Genomic DNA, 27,360 nt, shown 5'->3' with positions numbered 1-27,360 from the left:
CATATAGGATGAAGATCATTAATGACATGCTTAATTGTACCGCGGGTGGTATAATATTAGCATTATCTTTTTCGACTGTGTTTCTTTTTAAAGATATCTAGGTTAAAGGAATGTTTAAGGCTTTAAGTGGTCTAGAGGGTTGGAAAAAATTAATACCTGTAATTATTAATCGCGTTGGCGGTTTTGTACAGTAGGTTTGTCAGGGTACGCGGAGTTGTTCCATGTTACTGATCTATTGGGTCGGGGTCGGTCTGTTAAGGTGCACTGGAATCATGAGTGCGCGGAGGCTTTGAGCAGGGTGCAGGCGTATCTGTGTAGATACCCCATTCTTCGTTTGCCTGATCCTTCATTGCCATTTTTTCTTCAGACCGATGCTTCGGACAAAGGAATCTCCGGTATACTGAGCCAATGCGTGAATGGTGTTCTGCATCCCGTCAAGTATGTGAGTCGCAAGTTGTTGCCTCGGGAGCAGAGGTATTCCATCATCGAGAGAGAAGGTTTGGCTATCGTATTTGCCATTAGAAAACTTGACCGATATCTTAGTGGAAAGACGTTTCACCTTCAGACAGACCACAAGGCCTTGGCTTATCTGCGGAGCACGAACTTTACGAACCACCGGGTTACGAGATGGGCCCTGATGCTTCAGGACTACACCTTCGACGTGTGTCACATAAAAGGAGAGGACAATATACTTGCAGACTTGTGCTCAAGACTGGTGTGATTCGCACAAAAAGAATATTTTATTATAGCTATTGCTTGATATGTATGAATATGTATGTAATATGTACTGCTTGTTTTATTATGCATTGTAATGTTATAATAGTTTTAGGATGGATGTTGTTCTTTGCGACATCATCTCTGTGAATAATTATGTAATATTGACTTTATGAAGGGTGTATTCTTCGGCTTCAATGTTGGGCAATGTTTCCTAATTCCTTTTGCTGTCTATATACTTCAGTTTTCAATTTCTTTTTTGAAGACTGGACTTGTTTTCGCAAGATCCAGTTAGGGGGAGAGGGGGGATGTCGTGCGCGCGTGAAGTTTTCTTTGCATTTAATATTGGTGTTTTAGCGTATAGGAAGTAGTTTCTTTTAAGTGCGTTCTGTTGCCTAGAATATTGTGTGTGTGTGTGTTTACGTCATCCTTAGTTCCCGCAAGAGAGAGAGCTTCTTTTGTGAGCTAGGTAGCTGGTTGTTTGTTTCCCCCTTGTAAGGGTACGTAAGTACATAGTTTTATTAAGTAGGCCGATCTTTCGGTACGGGTGTCGCTATTGAAAAGCTCTTTCTTGTAGCGGCATCGCTAGATCTAGGTTTTCTTGTCGTTTCAGGGTGTTAGGCTTTGGGCTATGGGAAAGTGTGTCGCCTTTCCGCCCTTGGAGTTGTGCAGTAACTATTGTTGCTGAGGTGTAGGGAGTTGAGGTTACGTTGGGCGCCGAGATGGAGTGTGAGCGTGAAGGTGTGTTATGGAAACTTATTGGCGTGATGTTAGACTAATTATTAATTCAATGATGACTTCAATGATAGTGATGTATATGTAAATATGTTGATAACTTATAATTAATTATTATTAAATATTGTTCATGTTGACAACTGTTGTTATTCACTAACTGTTCAGTTGAATAACTGTTATTCGATGTTCGTATTTTACATGCCATTACCTTTAGGTTTTTTGTGTTACTCTGTTCAGGCTGGGGATACGGGACCATCATATCATACCCTACTTAAGCGACTAAACCCACCTGACAATAATGCCGTTTTTTTTTATCGCGCGTACGATTGGCGTTTCCCATATTGAATGACACCTCAAAATTGAATTGATTAAAAACGTATACTATTTATTTTCAAAACTGTTTAAAAAAATATGTTTATGACATCATTCGTATAGTTATCTGTTGTAGTTGTTTCAAAACATGTGTAAAGAAAGCTGAAATAAAATCCAAGAAAGTGATTGCAAACATAGAACACAATTTTACTCTTCACTAACAAATGTCATTAAAAAGGAAATGGAAGAAAATACTAAAAATTGTTTGTTAGCTCCAAAATTTGAAGAACAATCTCATGAGTTGTACTACATGCCACACTACAAGCCAAATTTGTCTCTTCTTCTTCGTTCTCATTGTTATGCTGGGGCGTTTAGTTGACTAGACCAATACATGAGATGAACTGCACAGTGGTTTCCAAATCAGGGAGCTCTCCATATAGTTTTCTTTCTATTGGGGTGTTCTGGGGCCAGTGTCTTGTACGGGTCTCTTGGTAAAGAGAACAGTTTTGGAGGACATGGTCAGCATTCTCTGGTGACACTCCACATGGGCAGATTTCACTGTTTCCAAATTTGAGCTTCCGGTACATATGTTGTCTCATTGTGTTGTGTCCGCTCCTGAGTCGAAAGATTAGACGTTGATCTTGTCGGGATAGCTTATAATAGCCGATTAATAGGCATCATCTTTCTTGTGATTTGGACGAGATTTTGTCCATTTCTCATTTATTTTATTTACTATTAGTTTCTTCATTTCTTCTGGATAGAGTGCAATGGTTTTTGGTGAGTTTGTTCTCCCACTCTTGGCGAGTGTGTCATCCTCCTTGTTTCTTCTACTTCTATATGAGCTGGTATCCATTGAATAACAGTTATTTCCTCTTGATCTGACAACTATGAGGAAAAAGGAAATAGTGCAAAGTAATGTCAGTGTTTAGATACCAGAAGCATCAAGAGAAAAAAAACCAGACAAGTTGAATTTAATGGCATTTGTTGTAAAATGGAAGAAACATCAAATGTACCTACTGATAAACATTTACAGGTAAGGAATAATTCTTTCTTTTTTTTTAACATAAAAAATACATTAGATACATGTCTGATATACTTTAAAACTGATTTTAAGCTGTTTTATTCCAAATTTTAGAGACCTTTCAAAACATGCAGTCTCTGTTATTTTGTGTCTGTCTGTTTATATATCATATTTACATGTCAAAAAATAAAGCCCTACCGGAATTAAAAATGTGAATTTACCATATTTTACAGCATGCTAAAAAATTGCTATGAATACTTTTGATCTTTTAAAAGTTTAAAATTTTGGTTTATTATATGATTATCCCAACTTTAAAAAAAAAATACACATCAATATATACAATTTGTAGAATATGAATGTAGATGATGATAAGGCTAATATAGTATGTTACTAAAAATATTGATGAAAAGGACAACAACATGTATAGGTCTCAGCCTTGTAAATATTATCTTCTTTAATTCTTTAACTGTCTTTTTGTATTTATTTATTAGTATGATATGATATGAGTTGCAGTAGATGTGGGCCTAATGGGTGTGTGAGCGATGCTTTATTGTGGTAAGGGGTTTCCCAGTTCTGTAGGAGGAGACAAAGTAAGGGTATATCATATTAAGATGGCTTTTAGAACTTAAATATTTAGTAATGAATTTAATTAATAAATTTAAAAATAATGATAATTTATTGGGGCGGGGGGGGGGGTCATTGCATTGAAAAAATTCTTTAACTGACTCTTGACATCATCACAGATTCTTTTAAACTTAAAGTAATCTACTACTGACCTATACAAACTGAAAAGACACTAAATTACATACATCCTAACACTAGCCTAAATAAATTACACAAACTAAAAAAAACAGACAAAATTAGATACAAAAAGATGATAAAAATAGATCTATGAGCGCCAGCTCACATTATAAAAACAACTTATTTAAAGAGCTGTATTTTGTCTACATGTAGCTAGTGTCCAACAAAAAGAAAAGTAGACTGTACAGCGTTATTTCAAATAGGGATTTATTCATTCCTTGTGAAAGTGCCTTTTTATGACGATATGAGACCAATTATGCTGGAAAAATATTGATTTTACCAGCAGTTGTAGTTTAAATTTAAAAACTGTTTTACACAAACCTACATCTAATATTAAAATGATTTCTTTAAGCAACACTACAGTTCAAGGGCACATCGGTGACATGTGTTATAAAATTAGAAGCTTCTTATGTAATCCTTTGCAAACGATATATATATATATATATATATATATATATATATATATATATATACAGTTTGGGATCAGCGACGTAACAGGCTATGACAGGGTGTAGCGATTTATGCAGCAAGCTGCCTAAGGGTAGCTGGCTCCTTATTTTTTCTAAGGGTTGACCCACGAAACCTTTACCATATTTGGGTATAGTTGCAAGGCAGCAGAGTTTTGAATTCAGTTTTTAATTTTGCTAGGTAAGTAGCAATTTAATCCATTGAGCCCTTCCAGCTCGAATCTTACTTCTGGTTTAGGTGACAGTTACTCGCCTTCGCCCCTTCTCCTGTTAGTGAAAATAGCTACACTGACTCAATATTTGAGCCACATGTGAAAGATCAAGAAATACACGAGAAACTGCTCTTTACGTATATGCTTGCAATGATACTTTAGGCAAATAAAATTAATATTTAATGTTTGAAGGACTACTTCATAGAACAACTAATTCCTAAATGTAACATAATATCCTTAGCAACGGATGATAAACCTGTACAAAAATAATTTTCAGTGTATTTAGTGATTCCAGCAATACGTATTAGCCTAATTGTTATTTTAATTGGTTTAAATTTGAATTTAATCAATAAAAAAAATCTAAAACCGTTTGCAGAAATATATTACAAATATTGTAAATGGGAATCTCCCCTTCTAAAGAGCCTCCCGTGTTTGTTACTATTAATAGTGAATAGTTGTAAAAGTGGTTATTATGAAAAAACTGTATGCATTAAGTGATTTAAAAAATTAGATTTTTCGCTTTCAGAAAAGAAACAAGATTATAAAAAGAGTTTGGTTATCACACCAACTCAAGCGGCCCCTACGGATGTAACAACAATCCTATCTACATTCATACAAAATGTTAATGTTTATGCATATCAAACTTGAACCACAGACCTACATAGCATATATTTCTCTGTCTATGTTTAGATCCGAATTCTTAGCTAACAAAATTTAAATGAAAACTGTTTCTAACAAAATAAAATAATCAAAAATATAATGGGAGAGTACAAAAGAGGAAAAAAAAAAGCTAAAAAATATATAAAGGGCAGATAATAAAATACATTTTCTGTTTTACTTCTTCCTCCCAATCTTCTGAACTTTCTTAACAAAGTTAATTCATAATTACTACAGGAAACAAATTTACAAACACAGATAGGAGACCTATAACAATCCACTAGAGAGGCGTCAGGAATAGAGTAGGCTACTTCAGCTGAGCACAAAATACAATACATGAGTCACTGGTTAACAACACATGTATGACAGTCAGTCTCTTGTGTCAACGTGCCACAAATGTCATGATTGTACTTGTCAAATAGAATCACTTGGAACAAGGGAAATGTAATGAAGATATTTATCTGTCAAATACATGGCCATAGACCATTGAAGCATCAGTATCAAGTGTAATTTTTTTCATGCAGTTATTTATGTTACGACAACATGCCATATCTGGTAACGTAATATGTATTTGAATTCTTGGAAACGTTTAATAAGCTTTTTGATAATAATAGCTGTCTTTTTAATGTACAGCTCGCTATGTTTAGGTAAGTAACACTTTAACATTGTCAGGATCATAATTCTGTAATATTGTAATACTATTGTTTTATTTTGTATATGTTGTTTATTTTTAAATACAATATGTATGATCACCTTTTTTAAAACATGGCTCTAGGACTCTAAACTATATCGAAGACAAGGCCTAAAAGTAGGCCTAGATGACAACATAAAACAGTCCTTTGGCTTAATGTTAATTTTGTATTTATTGGCAACATTGTCTTTTAGTAGAAGATAGGCACAAAACGACTTGATGATATTGTCTTTTAGTAGAAGATAGGCATTGATGATATTGTCTTTTAGTAGAAGATGCACAAAAATAAGCTTCTTTTATTCGGATGGGGGCACTAAACAAAAAATAAATAAAATCTGATTTTAAAAAAAAAAAGTTTAAGGAATTGGTTTAGCACCATGACATGTTGCAACGTTACGCTACTGCACGAAAATCGCTGCATAAAAAGTCCATTTAAAAAAATGTGCGTGATATTTACATACAAAGTGCATTATTAGCCTTTATAAACAAACAGAAATGTTTTCTTTTATTTTTAGCAGCTAGTTGACCAGAAAAAAACACCTTTAACTATTATTTATATTTGTTGTAAACATTTCTTGTACATTGTATAAATATATTTGACCTAGTGATACTGAAAATACACAAAATTGTCCATCTTTGTTAGCATATTGTAACATTGCATCCCTTACATTTACGCAATTGTTTTAGAATTGGTGTATTTTTATGAAAAAATCGCTTGCATAATTAATTTTATAAATTAAACGGTTTGCTTTTAGAAAACCAAAAGTAGCCGTTGCATCTAAACTTTTCATGCCGCATTTAATGATAATATTTTTCATATCTCTTTTAGTTTTCGAGATCTGAGTGTGACAGACGGACATTTTGCACAAACCTAATAGCGGCTTTTTCCCCTTACGGGGGCCGCTAAAATGTAGAGGGTGCATCAGAACTTGGAATGGTCTAAAATATTATGTTGTCAGATTTTCACTATCTTTTCCAGTTTACGAGATCTAAACGGTACAGACGGACAGACATTTCACACAAAATTAATAATGTCTTTTTCTCTTTCGTGGGCCGTTAAAAAACTTAAGTTGACAGCATAAGAAAAAAAAAACAAAAAAAAACTCTCTTTAAAAAAAAGTTATTAAAAGTTCAATATAGCTAAGGGTTAAAAACAACATGGTGGACGGTATTGTCTATAACTATAGAACATTAGAACTCAGAGTTGAGTAGTCAACTGTAGTCTAGATCTCTATTGACTTATTATTTCTAAAAGTCTAAGAGATACAGAGGTATTAGTTTACGAGACTAGAAACGCTAAATCAGGTTTCTCTAATATTTTAAGAATATGCAGAAAAAAATGCAGATTACAAATTGAAATATCTAAATATTATTAGACTATAATATTACTAAATATTAGATCTAGATTCTATTTAAATTATTATTATATAATAATTATATGTAAGAGCCTCAGTCACTAATGAACAGTAAGATAGTAATGATTTGTTATTGTAATTTAAATTTGATAAAATTTGATTTCCTCAGAGTTAAATAGTTTTTAAAATATAAATTTTTAAGTTTTATTTCTTATTACCATATATTGTCATTGGAAATACGCCATTTTGGTTTTAAGGCTTAAAGACCAACTGAAGAGGTTTTGGGGTCAGACGCGGAAACCGGTGTTATACTTTTTTTTAGATTCATAATGCTTAAAAAAACATACATACGAAATTTTAGACATATATTCTTTGTAATTATTTAGATATAAGCAATTTAATGTGAGTTTTAGGGACTATTAAATTTCACAATCTCGAAGCCATTCGAGATCAGTATTTCCCAGACAACCAAGGTCGATGACGTAGTTTAAGGGAAATTAGGTCAAATTTTTCAGTTTATGGCTTAGCGTATTTCCCTATTCCTTTTTACAGGATTGCTAGTTTCTAAAAACCTAGGCGACTAAAACACGCCAATTTATAAAAAGTGGATGTTAGAGTTGGGGAAATTAGGTCAAATCACGCAATTTATGGCTTTGCATGTTAGATCTACTGTTTGTCGGCTTATTCTTGATCTAGTCAAGCGAACAGCGTTTCAGCCCACGCAGTACCGCGAGCCTCAGTTCACATGTTTCGTTTTAGTCAAGTTACGCAATTTATGGCTTATGTTACTTATGTTGCTTCAGGCTTATTCTAGTTCTAGATCTACTGCTTTTGATCAAGATCAAAGTTCTTTTCTCAAATCATTAATGATGTGCGAAGTAGACCTAAATTTAGATCTAAATCCAATTAGATGAAGTCTAGATCTAGTAATAGTAGTATTGGACATTTAAGAGATAAGACCTATCTATTTAGACTGATCCGATCGAGGTGCTGGGCCTAGACCTAGAAAAACAAAGTTTAAAATTATATACTCTATCTATACACTTAATAGTGATTATTAACCTATAGTCGTCCCTAAATAGGCCCAATATAATGGGAAAAAAACAATTATTACAATGTGAATGTTGAGCTCATTCAATGTAGTTATTGTAGTATACGATTATATTTAGTTTGAATCTAGAGTCACAACCCCGTACAACACTAGGCAAATAGCTTTAACTTAAACCTTATCTTAGACTTAAAAGTAGTCTGATTTAGATCTAATAGTAAAAAAAGTACTAGATCTAAATTTCTAAAAACTAATCTATAAGGCAAAAATTAGACCTAGATCTACCAGTTCTATAATACTGTGAATATACGAAATATGGATTTTATTACACTCTTATTTAAATATATTCGTATCGTATATTCGGGCCTATATACTTACATAGTTCTATAAATATATATCTAAAAATTAAAGAGTTTTCATTTATCTCACGCTTGACTCATTTGTTGATTGGAATAGAATCATTAGATTATTAGATAGTTAAGTTAGCAAGTTAATCTGTAACTGTAGGTAACAAAGTTTTAAATTGTGTTTAGACTATAAATGAAAGAGATTATCCTACTGGAGAAGGAGTTGTCGTTTTTTTCTTTTCTCTGGGAAGTCAGGGAAGTGGAAAATAAACTATAGTATTGTTACGAATCTCACTATCCAGGCTCTCTGCAAACTGCACCATACACCACCAACTTAAAGAACTTGACAAGTCAGGGCTCCAAAATAACGTAAAGGTTTAATGTCCATAAATAACAGCCAATACTGTACAATTGGCAGCACGTAGAACAGCACAAATAGCTCTGCGATAACAAATATCTCTCCGATAACACCGTTCCGCCGTATCAAGTCTTGCACTGGTCTCTCCGTCTCGTTCCGGGCTTGCACTGGGTTCAACAGTTCAGGACTGACTTCACACACTAGGCTCGTTGTGTCGGACTCGATCACAGACCAAGATCAAGACGCCAGCCGTCTCAACTGTACTTGATAGTACTCCGCACTGAACCGTCGTAATGCTCCGTACAGGACCACACCGTTGAACTGTGCTGTAGTCGACCGTGTTCTGAACTCCTGTCGTAAACCCGCTTTCTGAACCGTCTTGACTGCGACACCTCCGCTCTTTATATAGGGTCCCTACTGGCCTTCTAGAACCGGACAGAACGCCGCTCGACGTTTCTAGGTGGTCAGATGGCTACAACCCTCGTGACGCTAATGAGCTCTGTTCACGACGCCGATCCTACTCGAACCTTCATGTTGTTAACTCGTCTCGGCCGATCGTCGTAACTCGTCACGGTTGACCGCTCGTCTAGCGCTGGCCTGGGGCGATTTGCGTCGGCTGACTACACTCACACCACTACCCCTCTCTGTGCCACCACCAGGTTTATAACACTGCCCCCTCCTTAGATCTGTCCGTCCCGGACAGAATCAACATCATGACATTGGCTGTAAAGTTTCATCGCTGCAGGCGGGGGGCGATCAGTGGCAGTTGGCTTGCCTCTTGAGCTTGATGGAGCCATCCATGTTGCAGTCAGCAATGGTCGCTTCCTTCTCTTCCTCCAGTTGGCCTTAACCGGGTTGCTTCGCCGTCGTGCTTTCATCGCCATCCACGTTGAGTTCAGAAAACGTTTTCTTCTTTTCCTCCAGTTAGCCTTCATCTGGTTGTATCGACCTCGTGATCGCATGGTCATCCATATTGCACTCAGCAAAAGTCGCCTTCTTCTTCTTCTCCGCCAGTTAGTCTTCATGTGGCTGCAGTGATATCGAGGTTGCATCGTCATCCATCTTGCATTCAACAAAAGTAGCCTTCTTCTTCTCCGCCAGTTGGCCTTCATGTGACTGCAGTGATGTCGTGGTCGCGTCGCTCTCTTGTCGTTCGGTATTGAGGGCAGCCACTTGATACATGGAGAAGTATAGGATGTAAGGGCTGGGGATACCAAGATCGTTGGCCAAAGAGGTGACGTCATAGGGCTTTGCGGAGAAGGGTTGTGATGGGTTTCAAATCCATAGGACAGGGAATAGTGGGACAAGTCATCATTTTCAGCCGTGTCTGGAGGACATGCTCGTGGGGCAGGTTGGTAACACTCCACTTCGTCTTCGGCCTCAGGTTCCAATCGGCTTTCTTCACCGTCATCAGGACCTCTCTCTCTCGTCTCAGTATCGGGCCAATCGCTTGTTGGTTTCAGACCTTGTCGATGACTTTCATCGTGCAAATGTCCATCATCTTCAACGTCAGGCTTCCTTGGATTCTCTTGACCACCATCAGGACTTTCCTCTCCAGTCTTGGCAGCTGGACCAACGTCTGTTAGGTTCGGACCTGGCTGATATCTCTCGACTTGCAAGTGTCTCTCAACGGCTTCGTCAGGTTTCAATGGGTCCTCATGATCACCACCAAGGCTCCTTTCTCTGGCTTTAGCATCTGAACGAACGTCTGAGTTGTTGATTCTCTCCTCCACAGCAGGTATGCGTTGGTTCATAGCGGCTATCTTGGTGTTCATGGCATCTATCTTGGAATTGGTGTTTTCTAGCGCCGAGTTCATAGCTGCCATCTGCTCCTGTTTGCTACTGGCGATTTGTCCCTGCATAGCTGCCATCTGTCCCTGCATAGCTGCCATCTGTTCCTGTTTGCTACTGGCGATTTGTCCCTGCATATCTGCCATCTGTTCCTGTATGGTACTGGTGATCTGTTGCTGCATTCTACTGGTGAGCTGTTCCAGCAAATCCGGTTCGACTTCAAAAAGGTATGTGTCCGGATCTTCTTCTTCTTCCAACATGTCTTCTCGGAGGCGTGCTTGTAAAGTTTCCTTGTTACCATATACCTTCAGCCTTCGTCCACGGAGTTCTTCCTTCAGTTCTCTAAATTCAAGTTCGTACAGCAGTTTCAGACGAGCCATAGTAGATCCGATCCAATCCGATTCCGATCCGATCCCACTTCTGACACCAGTTGTTACGAATCTCACTATCCAGGCTCTCTGCAAACTGCACCATACACCACCAACTTAAAGAACTTGACAAGTCAGGGCTCCAAAATAACGTAAAGGTTTAATGTCCATAAATAACAGCCAATACTGTACAATTGGCAGCACGTAGAACAGCACAAATAGCTCTGCGATAACAAATATCTCTCCGATAACACCGTTCCGCCGTATCAAGTCTTGCACTGGTCTCTCCGTCTCGTTCCGGGCTTGCACTGGGTTCAACAGTTCAGGACTGACTTCACACACTAGGCTCGTTGTGTCGGACTCGATCACAGACCAAGATCAAGACGCCAGCCGTCTCAACTGTACTTGATAGTACTCCGCACTGAACCGTCGTAATGCTCCGTACAGGACCACACCGTTGAACTGTGCTGTAGTCGACCGTGTTCTGAACTCCTGTCGTAAACCCGCTTTCTGAACCGTCTTGACTGCGACACCTCCGCTCTTTATATAGGGTCCCTACTGGCCTTCTAGAACCGGACAGAACGCCGCTCGACGTTTCTAGGTGGTCAGATGACTACAACCCTCGTGACGCTAATGAGCTCTGTTCACGACGCCGATCCTACTCGAACCTTCATGTTGTTAACTCGTCTCGGCCGATCGTCGTAACTCGTCACGGTTGACCGCTCGTCTAGCGCTGGCCTGGGGCGATTTGCGTCGGCTGACTACACTCACACCACTACCCCTCTCTGTGCCACCACCAGGTTTATAACAGTATCAATATAATGTTAAGTAATGCATATAGGCTACTGTTGATGTAATTATGCAACTCATTTTATTGAATTTTAGTAACCCAATTATTGCCAGTTAATCACTGAATATATATATATTTTTTATTGTTATTAAAAAATGCAGAGCTATTCATAATTTAAAGTGTTTAATAAATAAGGCTGGCAGTTGAGTCGAAAGATTAATGAGAAATGCAGTATTTTCCATGGCTACGCAGCCGCAGCTGCAAACTAGATATTTTGCCGCGTCCAGCGAAGACATAACCATATTCAGCTGGTGGTCAATTTAAATGTTCTTTACGACGTCTACGTCTTCCCTCATCAGTGGATTTTCTTTTGGCCTCTAATATGTATTCCACGTTGCAATTTCTAATAAATAGCATCATTCGAAGAATGAGATCCAACTTATTTTTAAAAAATGTAACCCCTTTACAGATCAAGTCATCATTGCAATGGATATTCAGATCTGCATTAACATAAAAATGATCAAAATTTGAATAGGTTTCGAATAGGTTTGCACTCCGAACTGTCTTCTCTGTGGTCTCAGGTTCAAACATTGACCACTGCCATTAACTAACATCCTGCTGGAGTTTTGGGCTATGACTTAATAATATTAAATCCTGATTTGAAACTTTGTCTAAACCTAGCAAGTGAAAAGGAACATACTAAAATAATGTTGTGTGCATAATGAAGAACTCTATTAAAATGTGATTTTGTATTTACATTTATTGGTATTTATTATATAAAATAAAATTGTAGAATGTTTCTGTGATTTGTTTCACAGGGAATATTGTATTTCCAAAAGGATGAAAGATCCATCTAGTAAACTTGTCTGTATGCCACATGTCATATATGTTTTCTGTAAAATAGATTTTAAAAAATTTATTTATTAACATTTATACTTAATTATGTATACATATATAGAACTAGTGGTTATATATATATATATATATATATATATATATATATATATATATTATATATGTTATACTGATTATCTGATCTAACATCAACATCTAACTCTTATTGTTCTTAATAATAATAAATTACTCTACTCTAGGTAATCTAATATATATAAGACCAGGGCCGGTCTTAAGCCTCTGCAACCTATGCGGTCGCAGTGGGCCCTGCACTTTCATAGGCTTCGTGCTAATTCTAGGTGTAATAGTTAAATTGCAATATATATATATATATATATATCGGTATATATAAAACCTGGAAATCTCATAAAAATCTCCTGAAAAATAGACAAAATTGTGGGTGTCATTCATTCCGGAAAACGCTAATCCTACGCGCGATAAACGAAATAAGACATTGTCAGCTTTCATGTACTAAAATGTAATAATCAGGCAAATTTTCACTTTAATCAGAAGTTTCCATACTTTATTTACTTTAATAGAGTGACTGGCATTTTAATATGCCATAGGTTGCAAAGTTCGTAAAGTAAAGTTAATTTGATCGTAATTTTGTACTTAGTAAAGATTTAATAAAATTCAAAGTCAAATTTTTTTAAAATACGAAATCTTAATTTTCACTTATTATCCTTATTCCCACCCAGACTAGGCCCAGCGCAATCAGTTTCACATAGGGCCCCGCAATCGTTAGGACCGGCCCTGTTTAAGTTTAAGACTTAAAGAAATGTCACATGTGTTTAGTAAAAATCTGTATTTTATATTACCAATATAAATGATGACTTATTATTTTTTTAGATCTAAAGTTTAGCCTTATTAATAAGTATAGTAAGGGCTAGTAAAGAGTATAAATATATTCTATATAGATTTAGCTTAGGCTTTAGGTTTAGTCCTTGACTATTATAATATTATATTTATATCTATGAATAATCTTTATGCTATTGCTAGGACTAGGACACTACTCACTAGGTCTTACTATTACAGAACAGAGATATACAAATTCAAGTATTAAAAAATGTTGGCGACTGGGCTTAAACTTAACATAGAGGCTAGTCTAGATTACTCTAGATCTACTTAAATTAGTTAAATCTATTAGTTTATAAACTATTACTAGTACTACTTAACTAGTAGTATTACTACAATTAGTACAATAATACAAGTCAAGTATTTATAAACTAGATCTAGTGAGTGACTAGTATAGTCTAAGTATAGTAGGCCCTATACCTAGATGATCTACTAGTACTTGATGATACTAGAGACTACTACTAGAGTAGACTAGATCTAGATTCTAGATCTAGTGACAATCTACTATAATAGTATAATCTAGTGACTAGTCCTATTATAATCTATCTATAATTATATTAATTCAATAGTCTGCTCTAGAATATATTTTGAAAAAGTAGAAGAGTTCTCTTCAGGGCATTTTGGTGCATCCCATGATAAGTATCATTTAAAATTGTTGGACAGCTAGATTTAGATAAGTTTATCATCTGAATCGCTATCAATAACGTATCCAGCCATGTCTATTTTTATTTACATTTTCTCAGTCCATTACAATACGTCACTTCCGGTTTCGGCCATTGAAGCTGATTTTCAAATCTCGTTATTTTTTCCACTTTCAAATTACTTTTTCTAATATAAATACGCTTTTCTAAAATCTCAAATTTTTAGGAACTAACTTTGATGCTATCTACTATCTAAATCAATCGCTATCTCAATTTCGAAAAAAACCTCTTCAGTTGGTCTTTAATACTCCGATAAATAGAAACCAGATTTAGACTTTGGTCTTGTAACAGAGTAGTGAGTAGAGTAGTAACTAAGTAAAGTAGTAAGTCTAAGATTTTACTTCACTAAAAATGTATTGGAAGTTGGGAGGGACAATGATTGATCAATTAGGTGCCTAATTTAGATTTAGTCACATCACTGAACAGTGTGAGTGGGCTAGACACGGTTGTCTCACAGTTGTTGTTTGTCCACCAGGTAGGCTACAGATAAAACTTGTGTTCATTTTTCTTGTTGGGGCGCAAGTTATAAGCACAGAAGAAGGCAATTGAGAGTGTTAAAAGCAAAACTGACGCGATTATCTCAAGTTGATGTAAAAAAGAAATTGATATAAAAAAAGAAAATTGAAGATAGTTACAATTTTAAATACAATAACTATGAAGCGTTTGTTAGTGTATTGAGAGTGTTCACAAAGTTTCAAAGCCGGGAAAGGTGTTAATGTCAGTGCTGTATTTCATTGACTCTTTGACTTAATATATATTTTATTGTAACTATGCATAGTGAAAAAACATCTAATTTTATTGACAAATGGATGACAAGACTAATCATTACAAAGCTATTAACATTCAAACGTAAAAATTGGGGTGGCATCGCTTAACTTGTTCAGAAGACAAAATTACCCTTCCTTGGTCTCATTTAGATATCTAGTAGTAGTAAGACCAGTAAGACTCTCCTCCTCTCTCTTCTCTCCTCTCTCTCTCTTAAAATGTGTACCAGACAGACAAACAGACAAGAGTTAGTTGATATAAGCTTTGTAAAAAAACAACTTGTAGGCCCTATTTGTTTTGAGCTGAAATAAGCTTTGTAAAAATAAAACTTGTATACATTTTGTTGAACTACTCAAGTCCTTAGAATAAAGATACATAGAGGTATTCTAGGATTAAGGTATGTCAAAGGAGATTAAAATTTGTATTACATTTGTCTTTGCTTTCTAAGATTTCAGATCACTTTTAACTTCTTTGATGCTTTAGGCTTTAATGATGATTTTAATTACTATTTAAACTTAACTAAGGATAGCTTAGTTAATTCCAGCTCATTGAACTAGGCATGGCCAAATATTTATTTTAGGACCAACTGTTTATATAAGTTTATTTAAAATTGAGCAAGCATAATATAAAAACAACAACAAAGCTGATCTAAAGGGGAAGAGCTCTGTCCTTAAAACTGTACCTACCAATAATGTACAAATTATTTCCCATATTAAATATCAAACAAAATAATGAATTACCAATAATTAATTGACTACATGGGTATTTTTTTTTAATTGACTCATTTTTTATAAGCAACAATAAATAATTGTTAAATGTTTCAACGTAATTGGAGAATGTGTAAGAAAGAAATTGCGGTAACAATATTTTAAAGGGTCCTAAACCCAACAAATTTAGCCACGTCTGTGAATACTGAAGGATTCCGTCATTGGTATCAAAGAAAATAATTAATTACCAGTATATAATAGACTAATTGATAACTTGTTAAAAAATTGATTCATGCCTTGTCTATGCCAATGAATAATTGTGCGAAGTTTCAACTTGATCCGAGATTGGGTGTGGGAGAAATAATTTAACCACACTTTTTACCAGAAAGACAGACAGAGTGAGTTGCTATAAGCTTTGTAAAAAAGAAGATTACTCATATATTCTATTTGTAATTTATATTGGTTAGGTTTGAATGGATCATAATGATTAAACTCTGTTTCAGTGAGGGCCTGAGAGACTGAATGAATGAATAGAATATAAAATATGTTTGCAAAATGTCAAAATAAACAATAAAAAATGTTATTCTACCTATTTACTATTAATAATCTGTCTTTGTTTCAGAAATTGTGCATAGCTAATTGAAAAGAAACTACCTATTTATAATAGCAAACATGGAACACAATTTTACCCTTCATCTAAAAGCTGTTATTAAAAAGGATATGGAAGAAAATATTGACAATGTTTCGTTTGCTCAAACATCTGAAGAACAATCTAATGAATCATACTCCAATCATAACTTTTCTCTTGATGTGAAACACGTGATAAAAAATGATACAGAAGAAGGTATTGAAAATGTTCCTGAAACTCCAGGAGAAGTAAATGACAAGTTGAGTTTAATAGACTTGAAGCACAACATTTGTTATGAAATAGATGAAACATCCTGTGATCTTCCGGTAAGAAACCATTCATTTTATTATGAAATATACATTATATACATCTATTTCAAAATGTCTCGAAGTCTATCTTTAGCTGGACTGAAAAATGTAAATATTAAATTGTTAGCTCTTTTCATCTTTACCTCCCTTGATATTCTACTAAAAAAAAACAACATATTTAATTTCTTCATTAAAATTACAAAGCTTTAAACTGTTACTGAATGTCAACATTCATAGGGTACCGGCAATTGAATTTTCTCAATATCATTTTGCCTTAAAAAAAGTATATCATGTAGAGAAGAAAAAAAAAGGTAGAAAAAAACAAAACAAAACATTGCTACAGAATCAGTCAATTATCACTTTTGACTACCTTTGTTTAGTTTGAGTCATCAAAGTTGAGAGAGTTACTGTATAAACTAGATAATCAGACTGAGATTGTGATGGGTGATTTGATTTAGACTCTATTCTTGCTTTTACTGATACAAGTATTGACCTTTCATATTATCAAAAATTGTTCTTAATTTTGAGCCTTTTATATTTAAATGAATTTGTTTGATGGGCATGACATGGCTCCAAAAAAGGAGATGGGAAAGTCATTGGATGTTTTGTTTGATGGTTGCCTATATTCCTTAACTTTCTGCTTATATACCCAGCTTTCTTCCTTGAAATTGTATTTCTGCCATTGTGACTCTACTATACAATTAGCATAAATTTGTCTCCTTTGAGTTTTCTTTCACCTTTCACAAACTATGGCATATGTTCATTTTGTAAATTTTCCCAAGACTTAATTGTTTGCTTACTCATTATTAGTATCTTTTTGATGCTGTGCCTAGTAAAATATTGCTATTTTCACTGGCTTTGTAGTTGTGTTTGTTTTTTTATCTTATCAAAAGAGATAATATACTAACAAACTTAACCAAGGTAGCACCTCTTTTAGTTGTCTTCAAATGAGAAATACTGCTTTTATCTTTGAGTTGTCTCCAAATGAGAAATACTGCTTTTATCTTTGAGTTGTCTCCAAATGAGAAATACTGCTTTTATCTTTGAGATGTCTCCAAATGAGAAATACTGCTTTATCTTTGAGATGTCTCCAAATGAGAAATACTGCTTTTATCTTTGAGTTGTCTCCAAATGAGAAATACTGCTTTTATCTTTGAGTTGTCTCCAAATGAGAAATACTGCTTTTATCTTTGAGTTGTCTCCAAATGAGAAATACTGCTTTTATCTTTGAGATGTCTCCAAATGAGAAATACTGCTTTATCTTTGAGATGTCTCCAAATGAGAAATACTGCTTTATCTTTGAGATGTCTCCAAATGAGAAATACTGCTTTATCTTTGAGATGTCTCCAAATGAGAAATACTGCTTTATCTTTGAGATGTCTCCAAATGAGAAATACTGCTTTTATCTTTAAGTTGTCTCCAAATGAGAAATACTGCTTTTATCTTTGAGTTGTCTCCAAATGAGAAATACTGCTTTTATCTTTGAGATGTCTCCAAATGAGAAATACTGCTTTTATCTTTGAGATGTCTCCAAATGAGAAATACTGCTTTATCTTTGAGATGTCTCCAAATGAGAAATACTGCTTTATCTTTGAGATGTCTCCAAATGAGAAATACTGCTTTTATCTTTAAGTTGTCTCCAAATGAGAAATACTGCTTTTATCTTTGAGTTGTCTCCAAATGAGAAATACTGCTTTTATCTTTGAGATGTCTCCAAATGAGAAATACTGCTTTTATCTTTGAGATGTCTCCAAATGAGAAATACTGCTTTATCTTTGAGATGTCTCCAAATGAGAAATACTGCTTTATCTTTGAGATGTCTCCAAATGAGAAATACTGCTTTTATCTTTAAGTTGTCTCCAAATGAGAAATACTGCTTTTATCTTTGAGTTGTCTCCAAATGAGAAATACTGCTTTTATCTTTGAGATGTCTCCAAATGAGAAATACTGCTTTTATCTTTGAGATGTCTCCAAATGAGAAATACTGCTTTATCTTTGAGATGTCTCCAAATGAGAAATACTGCTTTTATCTTTGGGTTGTCTCCAAATGAGAAATACTGCTATTATGTTTGAGTTGTTTCCAAATGAGAAATACTGCTTTTATTTTTAAATTGTCTTCAAATGAGAAATACTGCTTATATCTTTTGAGTAGTCTCCAAATGAGAAATAAAGCTTTTATCTTAGACTTGGGGACAATGTTGTTGTTTTCTTTATAATTCTTTTCTTTATGGGTTGCTATTGTTGTTTGTAAATAAGTGTTGTAAGTATGAGTGGGAAGCTGAATTGTAGAAGATGTTTCATTAATTGACCATTCTGTAAGAGCATATATATATGAAGGTATTTTATCATTCTTTTATCTATATACAAAGTTGTTTAGTTTTTTTTTTTTAGAATTTATTGTTTGGAGGAAATTTAGTTGATTGGCTTTATCTAATTGAAATAAACAGGTTGATTTCCTAATTGTTTATGTCTGTGTTTGCAGAGCACTCAAACTCAACCACAATATGTCCACAAAAGCTATTGAATAAAGTACTAATAATAACTTTGTATATTAATTTGTGTTAGCTTGTTGTCTGTGGTATGATATTATCTGTGCTAAAAAAAATTACAATCTACCTGTGATGATCACCTTTCTTTTCTTTGACCTGACACTGGTCATATGTTGATCATGATGCTATGTGTAGTAGACTGCCATGTAGAAGTTTATATAGCTATCAGGAGTATCCTGACTGTAGTTAGAAAATAATACACAGAAATAGCTTAGTGGCATAAATGACCACAGTTGCTCTAGAGACTTTGAGTAGAGAAGACATACTTCTTAGTTGTTCTTGGACTTTGTGAAATACTGCGATGTTGGATAGTACCCTACTCCATTGCATTCATTTATCAAGTTGTTTATTTATTAAGTCTTTAGTCAACTCATTTTTGTTTGGCTTACTGTGTGTGTTTTATTTATTGACTTAGTTAAATACATTTATGTACAACTTGGATGGGAAGCATGAACAAGATGCTAAGTACACTTGAACTTGGCTACCTATGAAGGCGGCTCGAGGCTCAACACCCGACTCGAGCAGAGTTGTGTTTACTAAGCGCCTATAGGCAGCACTGAAAACTTACTCCCAGATACCCCCTTCCCCCACTGGTCTACAAATGAGATTGGACCATAGCGCTCTAAGCATGCTATAAGCATGAAAGTAGCGTTATATAAAAAAAGCAATAATTGGGTAAACATTACTGTTTAGGTTTCTTTTCAAATCATCTGACTTACGCGGATTCGGAGGTGCCTACAAATTTATCCAACACACCACCAGGTCAAAATGAAGCAACTCAGCGCTGATTATTTTTCTTGAATTAATACAAAATAAATAATCCAAGTATAAGTCACTTATACAATGATTTGAAATAAAACACAATGTGCTTCTAAAAAATTACAGAGTGCAACACCCTAAATGACAAAATTTTCTTTGGGGCCATCCCTAGAAGCTGGGGATCTTTAGGAGCGATGTGGGTTCCCACAGTGAGGTCCATGAGTGTTAGTTTTAAAAAAGTAATAAAAAAAGAAACATGTTCATAATAATAACACAATTTTTATTTGTTTTTTTTTTAATTTATATTAATTTAACACTAACTTTAGAATCCAAATTTACATAACGAAATATAAAAAAACGAGTCCAAGGCTATTTTTCGGAAATAGTGTTACCTATATAATTTTAAATGTTTTCTAAAACGTTCTTTCTGGAGATAAAATTGAAGATGTGGGGCAGGTTTTCACTCAAGCCGGTAAGGGCTTTGATTTCAAGATAGGGCCATGGCGCGGCGTTTTCAGCTTCAGAAATGTTTTCTCCTAATGCTTTTTGTCTTGTAGTAAGAAGGTCAAAAAGGTCAACAGTAATGTGTTTTCTTTCAGAATGCACTATTCATCCTAGTAAAAAAAAAAAAGTTAAGGGCCATATTAAGTATAATAATAAAGAGGTAGCGCTGGTCAATAGTAGTCCTATTATGCAAGGGACATACTAGGTACATGTAGCGTGCGGACGTCATGATCTTTTTTAAGATCATCTTCGTGTTAAGGGCAGGTTAAACCCCAAAATTGAAATATCAACAAATCTGTCACTATTTAAGTGTCTATATGTTTGGATGGATCATTTAATAATGAAAAAAATATTTAAAAAAAAAAAAACTTAAAAAAGTGAAATTTTTCAAAAAAATAGGGTAAAATAGTCAAAAAACTAAAAAATATAGAGGAACACACATGTCAAGATATTTTAGTATCTATTAAATATTTTCAACTGAAATTTGCACAGTGTCTTCAGCATGTTATTCCAATCACATTGATCTACAATTATTACAATCAGAGAGAAAACTTTTTTTTAATGAATTTTTTAGTGTGGGAACCATAAAACTGTCAAAACTTGTTGGGATAGGGGTAAGTATTGAGACCATAACTTTAAAACTACTTAATAGATTGTAATTCTTGTAGCATGTTTTGATTCAATATGGACATAGAACAAAACTTCCAAATTTCAAAGCTCTAGCTAGCATAGTTTTTGTGGAAAGTTGACAAAACCAACCAAAACATTTTGAAAAAGCAGATTTTGAGAAAATCAAGAAAAACCACAATATCTATGAATAATAAAAACAAAAACTTACAATTAAAAGCCTCCTGGTAAATATCCTTCATCCCTAGCATCCTCTGCATTTGAATGAATGTTTTTTTTACACCTGGATGTCATTTTTGATATATTTTTTGCATTTAAAGATGACAAAATTCTTTTCTTGTCCGCAGCGCGAAATGATGTTTCAGCATAGTATCCGAATTGTAATCCCAAAAGTGGAAATATCTGCCTTCGTCCAAGTTCCCCATCATTATCTACAATTGTGGCATCATGAACAGCTATCTCAAGCCTTTTTCTTCCAACAAATTGGTTTTTGGGGCATCTTTTCCATATTAAATTATGGAACGACTCGTTAGCATTTTGCGTGCCACCATGTAAACACTTTTGCAACAGTGCATCTGATGTTAACTCTTCAAATATTGGTTTCATAGCATCAGTAATATATTTGGGGAGTTTATTTTTGTTTGCCACTGCTATGTTTTGTTCTTTTGGACACCAATGGCCACAATCACTGTGGTCTCCACACCTGTGTTTCCAAATTGCCCAAATTGCCTTTTTCATCTGTAAAAGGTTGTTGGTATTATTTCTAATGGCACCACCATAATGGCCCTGGATTCTTAGAATTGCTGCTTGAGTAAGCCTTTTTACTCCTTCCATCCCTTTGTAGTGTTTGCCATCTTCTTCAAAAACTTTTCCTTTGTTAGAATTCTTTAGGTCCATAAGTCGACGTCCCATTCTTTTCTGCACATGACCGCAGCATTCCAACTTTTCAATCGTCTTACCCGGGTATATTGGTGGATCTGCATCTGCAACAGTTTTATAGCTTTTTGAGTCACCATCTCCCAAATAGCCTGTATAGTTTAAGCCATGCATCTTCTGTGAACGTCGGAAAGTTTGTAGGATCCCTTGTGATTCCATCGCACCAGAAGAGCCTGTGTGATTAGCGTCACATTCAGCTGCGTGGTTTGCTTTCCAAGCTACAAACTGTCATTGACCTTAGTTTTCACACAAAAGTCGTCACTATAATGAAGTGCAATAGTCGGAAGAAATTTGATTATTCAGAAAACAAAATCCAGAAGAATCACACTAACGGAGACTTTTTGAAATGTTTTCTTCAAAACGTTTTGACCCATATTGTTGCATACATACGCCTCTCGCAAAAAAGGTCTACACTTAACAAGGCCCGATTAGAAGATGAAGCGACGTCTCTTGACTTAAAATATTTTAATTTTTAAAGCATTTGAAATTATGGAATTTTAATAATATTCAGACATGGATTAATGGATACAATGAAAATAAACATTGTTTTTGCCGCCCTCGCGCCACCCCCCCCCCCCCTTGTTGCTGGTCGGGAGTTGGCTTAAAGCTCCAAAAAGCTAGCAGGCCTAAAACTAAATCGATTTAGGTGTTCTATAATGTTAATAAATACACCTAAATAAGTCTCTTTTGAACTATAAAACTGTTATTATAATATTACAATATAGAGTCTTCACAGATTTAACTTCTTTAAGGGTGACAATGAGTGGGCGCCTATGGAAAAATCCAATGGAATCCTCGCGCTCCACTCTATTTAAAAAAAAAATAAAGTTTCTTAAATAACTTCTTATACTAATTTTTTTAAAAGGATAATGGAATAATTAGAAATCATATAAAATATTTCAATATTTAAGAATTTATTTTTTATTTTTGAAAACTAAAACTAAAAAAAAGTTAACCTTGCAATAATGATTTGGCTGCCCCTTACATTCGGCCGACTGCGTGCAGTACACACATTGCACAATAGGTAGCGACGGCCCTGTTGTCACTGTTGCTACTGTCAAATAACTTAAAATAAATGAATCCTAAATTTACATGTCAAATATATTAATCTTAATTCTGCATTAGACATTTAGGGTATTTAACCTACAGCCTTCAGATTTTAGAGCTTTTTCATTGTTGCTCTATGTCCAGCATTGGCTTAATTTATCTTGAGCTACTAATGCTTACACATCACTATCACTTAAATCACTTTACATTACCCATGACAAGGGCATGAGTACAAAATATTTGCTAATCAAAAGCAATAGTAATAGTTATCATTTTATTGGGGATCAGTTCACATAAGGATGCTAGAAATTTAAAAAAAAAAAAGTATTTATTCAAAACATTAAGCTATAAAAGATATTGTAAGTTTTTTTTGGTTTATTTTTTAAACAGATTAAATTGTTACATTAACTATTTTACCATAGGAAAAAACAGGGTAATAGCTTGTGCAATGATAACTTGTTATATATCTGAAGTACAAGTGTTCTCTTTTAAATTGAAAATAGTTTTCTTTTTATCAAATGTGTCTTTAACAAAAACAACTAACATTTAATGAACTTATATAGAGAGTAAAAAAAATTATATTATGCATATTATGCTCTTGTAAATTTTCCTTTGCAATCTATAATTTAAATTTTTTTTTTTTTTTTTTCATTTTGTCCTTTTCAGATTCACTTTAAAAAGTTGGGGCCAGAAGAAACTTTTTTCAAAGAACATACTGGATATGTTAGTGGTAAAAATAAACATAAACTTCCCAGTGAAGATAATACAAATGAGGATTGTTTACTTTGTACTCCAGAAAATCAAAACAAGGAAGTAATGAAAACATTTACATCAGCTTTACTATTAGAAACAAATAAGGCGGTGCATACAAGTGAACAAACATTTCAAATAAGCCAGAAATTGATTTCAACCTCTTCAGTTACTAGGCTACACCCAAAGGATCCTGATGAAAGAAGATTTAAATGTCCAATTTGCCAGAAAGGATTTCCATTCTCTTCAAGATTAAAAGCACACCAAGTGGTCCATACAGGTGAAAAACCATATAAATGTCAAATATGCCAGAAAGGATTTCCATTCCCTTCAGGTTTAAGAGAACACCAGGTGGTCCATACTGGGGAAACACCATATAGATGTCAAATATGTCTGAAAGTATTTTCATCCTCTTCTAAATTAAAAACACACCAAGTTGTCCATACAGGTGCTAAGCCATTTCAATGTCAAATATGTCAGAAAACATTTTCATATGCTTCAAGTTTAAAAATACATCAGATGGCCCACACAAATGAAAAACTATATAAATGTCATATATGTCTAAAAGTATTTTGGACCGATTCTGTTTTAAATAAACATTTGGAGGCACATACAGATGAAAAACCATTTATATGTCAAATATGTTTCAAAGTATTTTCATTTGCTTCAAGTTTAAAAGCTCACATGGTAGTCCATACAGGTAAAACAGCCAATAAATGTCAAACATGCCTAAAAGTATTTCCAACATCTTCAACATTAAAAAGACATCAGGTTGTCCACACAGGTGAAAAACCATTTCAGTGTCCAATATGCCTGAAAGTGTTCTCATTCTCAGCAAGTTTAAAGTCGCATCAGGTCGTCCATGTAGGGGAAAGACCTTTTGAATTTAGACAATACAAATGTCTTTTGTGCAATAAAAGCTTGTTATGTCTCCAAGTAATTAAAAAACATGTCAAAATACACATTGATAAGAAGCCATTGACCTGTGTTCTATGTAATAGAAGTTTTTTTCATATCACTTCAGTAAAAAGACACATGTCAGTGCACATTTGAAGATAGGAATATTGTAGAATTTGACTCTTTTGCTCCCCATGAATCTGTTTGAGAATAGATAGGAACCTTGACTAAATCCTCCACAAACCACTGTGGCTCACTATATTGTAAGATGTACAAATGTTCAAGCTCTGTTCCTTGCATTTTTATCTTTTCACTACTGGTATCTTCTTTGACGTAATGCTGGGTCAAGTGAAGCAGTTTTTGCAGGAGAGCATCTCAATCAGGTTCCATTCAGACAAGAATCAGCAGCACCTACTGTCCCATACTAAAACTAATTGTCACAAAGATTCTCTATGTTGATGATTGCCTCATTCTTTCTCACAATAATTTAGTTTCAACTCTCCATCTAACCATTTAACTAACCAAAACAGAAGTCATGTCCCAAAAATCAGCCCACTTATCTCTGCGAATGACCATTCTGTTAGTGGGGTAGAACACTTTGCCCAAGAAGCATGATATCCAATGTCATGTCATTGTATGGAGAAGTAGATAACCCTTGAGCTCTAGAAAGAACTTTTGGTTGCTTTTAGACAAGAGAGTAGTGTAATAGTATGACTAAAAAAAATCAGTGTCTACCAAATGGTGATTCACACAAGCTTTCTGTATGTCACTGGGATCTGTTTGCTATACTGAATAATTCTGGAATGCTTTCTATAAAGGGACATGTGCTTCATCTTGGCATATGATGGCAGGACAGTTCTAGAAATATTAATGTTCTAGTTAATGCCAGTGTAGAGAGTATAGAGGCAGTGATGTTCTTTTAAAAGCAGGAACCTATTCTTTATGGAGGGCGATCATATACTAAAGGCAATCTCATTTAACTTACTTACAAGGAGATAGGTGTAACAGATTTGTCCTGTAGGTGTAACAGATTTGTCCTATAGGTGTAACAGATTTGTCCTGGGTAGATTTGGCATATTAGTTTTTAACCCTCAGCTTTAAAGCAAATAAAGAGCCATATTTTGTTCTTATCTATTTTTAAATTCAGGATAGAAGGCACTAGTTTTCATATTCCTTGTCTGGCTCTGAGACCAGATTGTTGTAGACATTACTAAATATTTCTATAATGACTCAGCACTCACATTATTGAAGTCTACAATGAAATGATATTATTGGCTAAGCTAATATTGGCTGTACTTAATCATTTATACAATCATTTACACTTTTAAGATGATCATTTATGATTTACATTTGTTAGTCTTTTATGATTATATGTTGACAAAAATTGTTTTACATAACTTTTACTAAAAGTCTTTGATACATTTACTTCATGCATTTAATAAAACATGGTTTACAGAATTTCAATAGTTGAGGTTTAAATGAATATGTACTAAAGTATACTCAAACTATAATAAGAGGTGTGGTGGGTGAGTGGTAAATGGGGTTTTTCTTTTGAAACATGGGATTTTTTTTTTTGCTCAAGTCCTTTTAACTCTAACGAGTACCTGACTTAAGTTAGGGAAAGTAAAGATGGTTGGTTGTTGTGCTGGCCACATGACACACTTGTTAACCATCCATCATAGAAACATTTAAATCATCGTCTGAAGGTTGTACTTTACTTTTTATACAAAATGTATAAACAAAAAAAAAAAAATCTTCATTTGTTTAAATCAAAAAGAAAAAAGTTGACAATTGTTTGATCTGTTATTTTGTATTAGATGTTGACTTAAATTTGTCTGCTTTTAACAGCATGTAGTATTATTATTATTTGTAGGCTTCTAATGTGTAGAATGTTGATATCAATGATCTGTATAAGCAATAAAATGCAATGGATTTTTTTAAAAGTTATGATTACAAAGAGACTTTCTTATGGTAAAGATATGAAATGAAATGAGTATGTTTTGAATAGTAAAGTGTTCAGGAAAAGTTGTTCTTTGTGTGTGTTTGAATGAATATATATTTAGTTGAAGTGTGTGACTTTAAGAATTGTTATAAATATTTGACTCCAGTCTCTTGGCTCACAAATAATTATTTCATTAAATAATAGTTAACACACGCATACATCTCAGATATCTGATTAAAAACTGTCATAGCCTTTTTTTTTTAGATGTCGGATGTTACAAGATGTTCCTGTGACGTGCCGGGGATTCTGTAGACATATCTCTAGATCTAAATATGTCTTAGAGATTCAATTAACGAAGATAATTACAATTCAAATACAGAACTGTAATTCAAAACTTGGAATCACAATAATATACAGTATGTACAGAAATAAAACTGTATCAGATGAATATCTTCTCTCAAAGCTCGATAATAAATAGATTCAAATTAATACTAGATCTTATTTCACAAGAAAATAAAATATATGACTTGTCACCTCAAGTTATATCTCCAAAACTCAATTACGTCCTATCTCAATGAAATGTTCTAAATCAAAGAAATCCCGCTCTATTCCAAATCATTTCCTTAGCTCCTCCCAAACGCTTGCTTTAGCCAATCCCATCATTCACCGCCAGATGTCACGCTATCACCGGATATATGACGTCATGTGTTTCTCCAAGGCAGTCTGTTGGTATTCCATGGCATGAACAACTCCGATTGACGGACTTGGACTTTGCTGATGATGTTGCACTACCCGGGGCTACAAATAAATGCATTCAAGAAATG

The 27,360-nt window shown here is 34.4% G+C and overlaps 1 protein-coding gene across 10 annotated transcripts; it reads left to right on the top strand.

The window, feature by feature from the left end:
- Positions 1-180: 180 nt before the first annotated feature.
- On the top strand, positions 181-26,622 carry LOC106062140 (putative zinc finger protein 66). Of its 10 annotated transcripts, none has more exons than XM_056042885.1 (4): positions 181-1,455; positions 2,523-2,794; positions 16,212-16,543; positions 23,614-26,622. In XM_056042885.1, the coding sequence occupies exons 3-4, from the start codon at positions 16,262-16,264 to the stop codon at positions 24,748-24,750; spliced, it is 1,419 nt and encodes a 472-aa protein (XP_055898860.1). In that variant the 5' UTR covers positions 181-1,455; positions 2,523-2,794; positions 16,212-16,261; the 3' UTR covers positions 24,751-26,622. The 10 variants fall into 10 exon arrangements, with proteins under 10 accessions (XP_055898860.1, XP_055898861.1, XP_055898858.1 ...); XM_056042887.1 differs by lacking the exons at positions 181-1,455; positions 2,523-2,794 and adding exons at positions 6,750-6,881; positions 14,522-14,592; XM_056042891.1 differs by lacking the exons at positions 181-1,455; positions 2,523-2,794 and adding exons at positions 6,757-6,881; positions 15,240-15,279.
- Positions 26,623-27,360: the final 738 nt, after the last annotated feature.

Source organism: Biomphalaria glabrata, chromosome 9 (assembly GCF_947242115.1).
Source record: "Biomphalaria glabrata chromosome 9, xgBioGlab47.1, whole genome shotgun sequence".
Classification (NCBI taxonomy): Eukaryota; Metazoa; Mollusca; class Gastropoda; family Planorbidae; genus Biomphalaria; species Biomphalaria glabrata.
This window is presented reverse-complemented; position numbering and strand designations above follow the sequence as displayed.

Coding starts and splice junctions, on each gene's coding strand:
- LOC106062140 (XM_056042885.1), top strand. CDS start 16,262: ATGGAACACAATTTTACCCTTCATCTAAAAGCTGTTATTAAAAAGGAT. Junction 16,544..23,613: donor AAACATCCTGTGATCTTCCG/GTAAGAAACCAT, acceptor TGTCCTTTTCAG/ATTCACTTTAAAAAGTTGGG.